At 56.9% G+C, this 7,146-nt stretch overlaps 1 protein-coding gene across 1 annotated transcript in view; it reads left to right on the top strand.

Moving 5' to 3' along the window:
- Window positions 1-2,230: 2,230 nt before the first annotated feature.
- Window positions 2,231-7,146, top strand: part of PSD2 (pleckstrin and Sec7 domain containing 2) — a 10,691-nt gene continuing 5,775 nt past the window's right edge. The window contains exons 1-3 of the mRNA XM_023752167.1: window positions 2,231-2,604; window positions 3,957-4,409; window positions 4,809-5,003. Of these exons, the coding sequence (XP_023607935.1) occupies window positions 2,231-2,604; window positions 3,957-4,409; window positions 4,809-5,003 (1,022 nt within the window). The remainder of the gene's footprint in view (window positions 2,605-3,956; window positions 4,410-4,808; window positions 5,004-7,146) is intronic.

Genomic DNA, 7,146 nt, shown 5'->3' with positions numbered 1-7,146 from the left:
CAGGCCAGAGGACTAGTACCCAGGCAGCAGGCCAGAGGCCCCACTCTCCCTCCTCTGTCCTTTCTCAGTGCTCCCCCACCCCCGGGAGTCTAGCTGAGGAGATGACCTGTTCTCTCCCTCTTCTGAGCACACAACCCATGGGAACAGAGTGAAACAGCAACTGAAGCAGCAGGGATTTAGGGCAAACCAGAAAGAATCCCTCACTCAGGGCCCAGCCCTTTGGGGTCCCCCGGGGTCCAGATATCCTAGAGCCTGGTGCTGCAGACTTAAAAAAAAAATCTGATAGTTTTTTAAAAAGTAAAATCTCTTCTCACACAAGCTTCAAAACTCTAGGGGGCTAGCACTCAGGGGGGTGGGTGGGCTGGGGCCCCAAACCCCTATCATGCCCCCTTCTCTTTCACTTCATGTTTGACAACCAAGGTTAAATGAATCTTAAAAAATGTATTTATTTATTTGTTTATTTATTTATTTATGTTAAAGAGAGAGAGGAAAGGAGAGGGAGAGAGAGAGAAACCTGGATGTGAGAGTGAAACACCGATTGCCTGCCTCCTGCACACCCCTTACTGAGGGTCAAGCCCGTAACCTGGGCATGTGCCCTGACCAGGAATTGAACCGGAAACCGTTCTGTGTACCGGATGACGCCCCGCCATCTTAGCCACACCGCCAGGCGAAATGACTCTTCGGTGGTCCTGTGGTGTCAGAGATCCCCCAAGGGCCCAGAAGCCCCTAGAGAAGTAGCTCACTTTCCTCTCCAGGCTCATGTTCTCTACGTGGGAAGTTCCTCCCACTCTACCAGTTCCCTGTAGATTCTGGTTCAGGAGGTCTGGGGGGAGGGCCTCATCATATGTCATTTAAGTCCCTCAGGTGACACTTATGACCAGACAAGCTCAGGCGGCATGGGTCTCACTTAAATCTCTGTGGCTGTACCTGCAGCTTGCTCTGCTGCAGCCCAGGAGGCTGGCCAGCCCCTCTCCTCCCCCAGCCTCTCCTGAGCCCCCCGAGCCCCTTCTCCAGGGAGCAGGAAGTGCTGGGGGACACCGAGGCCTGAAGAAGAGAGGCAGGAAGCTGTTTGGAGAGGGTGCTCTGTGTCCCTGGTGGCAGAGGTCATGGGGGGCGGGGGGAGGGGATGGTGGAAAAAGTAGCCTAGACTGAGTGGGGCTGGGCCAGAGAGGGATGAGGGGAGAGTCAGAACACAGCCCATCACATCTGGGCAGGAAGCCTCTGGGAACTGTGGGCTGGTTCTGACCCATTTTCGAAGGGGGCAGTGGAAATGGCAGGTAAAACGGGTCTCCTCATTTTAAAGAGGAGAAACAGGCCCAGAGCAGGGCAGAGGGGATGGGTCTGGCCTGGGTGGGGCAGTGAGGAGTCCAAGCCTGGACCCGCGAGAGGTCACAGTGAGTTGGGCAGAGCAGGGCTTTCCCCTTGCAGCCTCCTCACGAGTTCCTCCTCCTGGCTGGTGAACTCTGAAGGCCCAGGTGTGGAGGGGAACCCCAGGCCCCCCCATTCTTCCCACAGCCAGAGCTTTGGGCACTGGGCAGCAAAGGCAGCTACACTCTCAGGGAGGCTCTGGGGTGGCCCTGCACCTGCCCAGCACCCTGGACAGCGCCTCACGCTGGGCCTGGATGGCTCACTTTGGCTTCTGAGGGGCTTCTGTTGTGATAGAGCTGCACTTCTGTCGACTTCCTTGCCTCCTCTCCTAACTCCCCCTCTAAAGGCAGCCCCCTTCCCAGCTCCTTCCATTCACCACAGAGTCAGTGTTGTCTGGCTCCCACAGCCAGGGTGAGAGAACATGCAGAGAGGCAAGGAGGCTGGTGCTGTCAGCCTGTGGTTTTGTCTCCAACGCTCACTAGCGGGAGAGGAAGGGGGCTTGGAGGAGGAGTCCTGAACCCCCTCAACCTCTCTTCCTCAACGGGCTTTGGTGAATTCTGAGGGCACAACAGGGAAGGAAGGACTGGGGCACATAGACTGGTAGGGGGTCGGGGAGAGGAGAGTGGGGCTGGTTTGAACAGGGCATTGAAGACACCACAGCCTGGACCCAGACACTAGTCAGGAGATCCTGAGAAGGTCATCTCGGCCATCCTTCTGCCCCCAAGCAGGCTGCCTGGTGCTGGTTCCGCTGGGCTTTAGACCCCCAACACTTGCCTTGTCTGACCCAGCCCTTCATCTCCATCTGCCGGCAGATCTAACGGAGTCCCAGGAGCAGCCAGCTCAGGGTAGAGCAGTGCCTGCCATGGATGAGGATAAGCTCCCATCTGTACTGCCTGGGGAAGATGGTGCCACCCGGGACCCCAGCCTGGAGCCTGCGGAGGAGCCCCCAGTCCAGAATGGAATGACGGCCAGCGAGGACCTGAATAGTAGCCACAACAGCCCAGGACGTGAGATGAGGGGCACCCTGGTGGACACTGAGGAGCCCACAAAGGGCCCGGACATGGCCCTCCATGGCCTCAGCCTTGGCCTCTCCCTCACCAATGGTCTAGTCCTGGGGCCAGACTCGAACATTCTTGATGATTCTACGGGGTCCAGGCCCTGGAGGGCGGGTGGGCTAGCAGAAGGCGAAGATGCCTCTCGGAGCTTTTGTCCAGACACTGAGGACCTTCAATCAGGGTAAGTCCGTGTCTCAGAATAGGGGCTCACCACACTTGGCTGCTCTATGCTATTGGCCTGGGACTAGCCACTAGCCTATCTGGTTCTTGTTTTTCTCATCCATGAAATGGGAATGTCATGTCTCAATTTTGCTCAGCTTCTGGTTATTTGGGGAAAATAGAGCCATGAGATTCCGAAGGCCTTCAGGCCCATCATCAGTCCCCCAAGCTATCACGGGCTATTTCTGGGAGGGGCTGGAGGGCCATACTCCCTCCATCCCAGGCTGGACAGTAGAGTTTGTTCCAAAATGTCTTGATGTGGAAGGTCATCTGGTCCATCCCTCCACTTTCTGGAGTTGAGGATCTGGAGTTGCAGCTGACCTGAAGAGAGTAGGCTTTGTGGGTTAATCCCTGTCAGCTACCCCTGACCCAAGAGCCATCTGGAATCTTACTTCAGTCTTACTCATTGGAGTTACAGCACCTCTTTATTGTATTAAAGTATGTTAGAAGGAAGTAAGTGCTTTGGGGGAAAAATGAAGGGTGTTTGGGGCAGGTCCCAGTTATAAATGGTGGTCAGGGCAGACTTGGTTGAGAAAGGAAGGAGGAAGGAGGCTTTGGCCCGAGGGAGGAGCAGTCTGGGCAGAGGGAGCGGCCAGCACGAAGGCTTCCTCTGGGGCCGCACAGGGCCCGGCGAGGGCTTGGGCAGGTGGTGGGCCATGGGCTACAAGCATCTGCTCACTCACCCAGTGTATCGTGCAGTAAGGTTTGCTGAGTGCCTACTGTGTGCTTGCTGCTTCTGGCCTTGTGTGTAGGGAGTTGGGTGGGGCTGGGGCACAGACGGTAAACAGGGGAGCAACCAGAATACTACATCCTGATAGAGGCTGGGAGGGCATGAAGAGCTACCCTGAGGATGGAGATAATGGGAGGGGGGCTGGCGTAGTCGGTGGTGTGGGCCCGCCTCCCTCAGCCTCTCTGAGGAGGTGGCATTAAGCAAAGCCCGAGAGCTGGAATGTGGTCAACCAAGTTAACCTTCCAGGCTAGCAGGACAGCAACATTATGAACCACCGTGACTCTCGCTGTGATAGGGGAGCAGCCCTGTGGGCCAGGCTGGAGGACGAGGACTCACAGTCATTTACCGATGCCTGCGATGGGCCAGGCATGGGTGGGGCACTGGGGGGTGGGCCGTGCCTGTCCTTTTCACTGCTCTACCCCAGTAACCAGCCAGCATCTGGCAGTATCAGCTGAGAAAATAAACAGGGCACAATCCATGCCCACTCCCCACCTGCAGGGAGCTACCAGGCACAGATGGGTGTAGTCCCGGCACCTGTACTGGGGCACCCTGGCAGGATGCTGACCGGTCCTTGCATCCTGCAGGCTGGGTGGCCCTGGAGAGCCAGATGTCCGGGACGGCTTCAGTGCCACGTTTGAGAAGATTGTGGAGTCGGAACTGCTACGGGGCACCCAGTACAGCAGCCTCGACTCCCTAGACGTGCTGAGCCTCACGGACGAGAGCGACAGCTGTGTCAGCTTTGAGGCTCCCCTTACACCCCTCATCCAGCAGCGGGCCCGTGACAGCCCTGAGCCAGGGAGTTCTGTGGGCCTTGGGGACATGGGGCCCGCAGGGGACACGGGAGCAGCCGGCGGTGAGGGGGAGCTGGGCAGCCCCCTGCGGCGTTCCATCTCCAGCAGCCGCTCAGAGAATGTCCTGAGCTGCCTGTCTCTCACGGCCGTGCCCAATGGCTTCCATGAAGATGGACTCCAGGGCCCAGGCGGGGATGAGGAGGAGGAAGAGGAGGAGGACACGGACAAGCTGCTGAACTCGGCCAGGTGAGGCAGGGTCCAGACTGGGAGCAGATGGGGAAACAGACCCAGAGCGGGTAAAGCAAGTGAGGGCAACTCAGTGCCCAGAGTGAACAGCCCTCACCAAGGTCATCGTGCCCTTCCTCTGCACCCCGACTTCCCACCCCAGTCCTGTGGCTCCATTCTGCCCTTCCAGGCCTGTCTGCCCGGTGGGGCCAGGGAGCTATGCTGTGGGTTCGTGGAGCATCTAATATCACCGGGGGCTCTCCCAGGAGTCTGACCTGACCCCTCCTGGTGCAGGGGAGCTTGCCCAACTCTGGCCCCTGTGGGGCTGTTCAGAGGCCTGGGGACACCTTCTAGGCCTCCCCAGGGCCCCTGACGCAGGGCCTCTGAGCCCCTCCTCTTCTCCCCACCCCCCCTCTGCAGTGACCCCAGCCTCAAGGATGGCCTGTCCGACTCGGACTCAGAGCTGAGCAGCTCGGAGGGGCTGGAGCCTGGCAGCACAGATGCGCTGGCCAACGGGTGCCAGGGGGTCAGCGAAGCTGCTCGGCGGCTGGCTCGCCGCCTCTACCACCTCGAGGGCTTCCAGCGCTGTGACGTCGCCCGGCAGCTGGGCAAGAAGTGAGTTTTGTCTCCCACCCCAGGCACACCCGGTGTCTCCCCCAGCCCGAAAGGGGTGTCGGTGACTTCTGTTAGGGGTGCCTGGTGCTTGGGTGGCTCCAACAGTCCCACAACCCTCCTCCTGCCACTGTCCTCATTTCTGGACTTGCCCTACATCTGTTTCCTTTCTGGGCTGCCTAGGTGACGGCCCACACTCCCAGGGAGGGGAGATGGAGGCAGAGCAGCCCCTCGGGGCCGGGGGAGTGGGATGTGTCCTGCGGTTATGGGGCCACCATGGATGGTAGTGAGGACAGAACAGCTGGGTGAGGGCGAGTGGCCCACCTAAGGGGGCAGGGAGAGGCGGCTCTGGGCCGGGGCTGCCCAGTAGCTGGGGGAGGGTTTCTGGTCCTCATGAAGCCCCACTCACTGTATTGGAACTGGCTCAACGGGCCGAAGCCACCGAGACGCGCCCTGGCCTGGGGACTGGGGAAAGGAACTAGGCACGTGAGAGTCCCAAAGGGGCTGGGGGACAGGCGGGGACTGTGAGGCTGAGCACAACGCCTGCACGTCCTGAGCACGTCTGACCATCACACGCCCCCCTGCCTTTCCCCTCCTCCGGGGGCCTCCCAGCACCTCCTCCAGGCTCCGAGGGAGCAGAAGCAGCCTGGCTCACAGGCTAACGGGGACAGTTCAGACCCCAGGCCCCCACGTGTGAACTAACTGGGGCTCAGGCCACAGGGGGGCGCTAAGGTTGGTTCTGCTCCTGGATCCTTCTCTTCTCCCTCCATCCAGCTCCTTCCACCTTCCACAGCCTCCACATGGCTCCGCCCTTGTCCTCCCCGCCCCAGCTCAGAAATCACAGCTACTAGCCCCACTCCTGCTGGGCTGTGGCCCTGCCAACCTAAGGACACCCTTCAGAAGCCTTCATTCTGGTTGGTCCTCATCCTCCCTTTATAAGAGTTTTTCCATAAGCGTGTAATTGTGCTCCAGTCTTTTCCAACTGAAAATAAAAATCCTTCCTCAATGGATCTTCTTCCCCCTGCCTCTTTTTAAAAATTTTATTATTTTTTAAAAATATTTTTATTAATTTCAGAGAGGGAGAGAGAGAAACACCAACGATGAGAGAGAATCATTGATCGGCTGCCTCCTGCATGCCCCCCACTGGGGATTGAGCCCCAAACCTGGGCATGTGCCCTTGGCTAGATTGAACCTGGGACCCTTCAGTCCACAGGCTGATGCTCTATCCACTGAGCCAAACCGAATAGGGCACCCCCTGCCTCTTTGTAGCTAAAATTCTTGGGACTTTGTGCCCTGGGTGGCCTCTGTCCGCTCCCCCTTTCTTTCTCTTTCTCTCTTTTTTTTAAAAAAAATATTTTATTGATTTCAGAGAGGAAAGGAGAGGGAGAGAGAGATGGAAACATCAATGATGAGAGAGAATCATTGATTGGCTACCTCCTGCACGCCCCACACTGGGGATCGAGCCCACAACCCAGGCATATGCCCTGACCGGAATTGAACCGTGACCTCCTGGATCACAGTCCACACTCATTTCCACATTCAGCCCTCGGGCTGGCTTCTTCCTCACCCTCTCTCTTCAGAAGCCCTTCCTGCCAGGGTCAGTAGCAGCCTGTGTCTTGAATCCAGTGGCCCCTGCCAGCCCTCACCTTCAACTGTGTTGACACACTGGCCACGCCTTCTCTAATTAAACTTTTTATTATGAAAGTTTTAAACATACAGAAAAGCAGAGAAAATACATTAAACTTCTATGTACTATTTACTCAGCTTCAAAGGTATCAACGTTTTTAAATTTTTGTTTCCTCTAGCACCCCCCCCCCCCCCCCCCACCGCCGCCAACACTCCCACCATTTGCTGGAATTTTTTAAAGCTTATTTTGGTCACTCTATCATTCTTTCCATAAATACTTTGGTATGTGTCTCTAGCTGATAAGGATTTTTTTTTTTTTTACACAATCTTAATTCCATTATAAATTCTAAGAAAATTAACAAAAATGTCTTAATTATCTCTAACATTCAGTCTATGTTTCATTTTCTCTGATTGTCTCAAAAAAGTAGCCGAACCGGTTTGGCTCAGTGGATAGAGCGTCGGCCTGCGGACTGGAGGGTCCCGGGTTCGATTCCGGTCAAGGGCATGTATCTTGGTTGCG

Source organism: Myotis lucifugus, unplaced genomic scaffold (genome assembly GCF_000147115.1).
Source record: "Myotis lucifugus unplaced genomic scaffold, Myoluc2.0 scaffold_28, whole genome shotgun sequence".
In the NCBI taxonomy this organism is placed as follows: domain Eukaryota; kingdom Metazoa; phylum Chordata; class Mammalia; order Chiroptera; family Vespertilionidae; genus Myotis; species Myotis lucifugus.
This window is presented reverse-complemented; position numbering and strand designations above follow the sequence as displayed.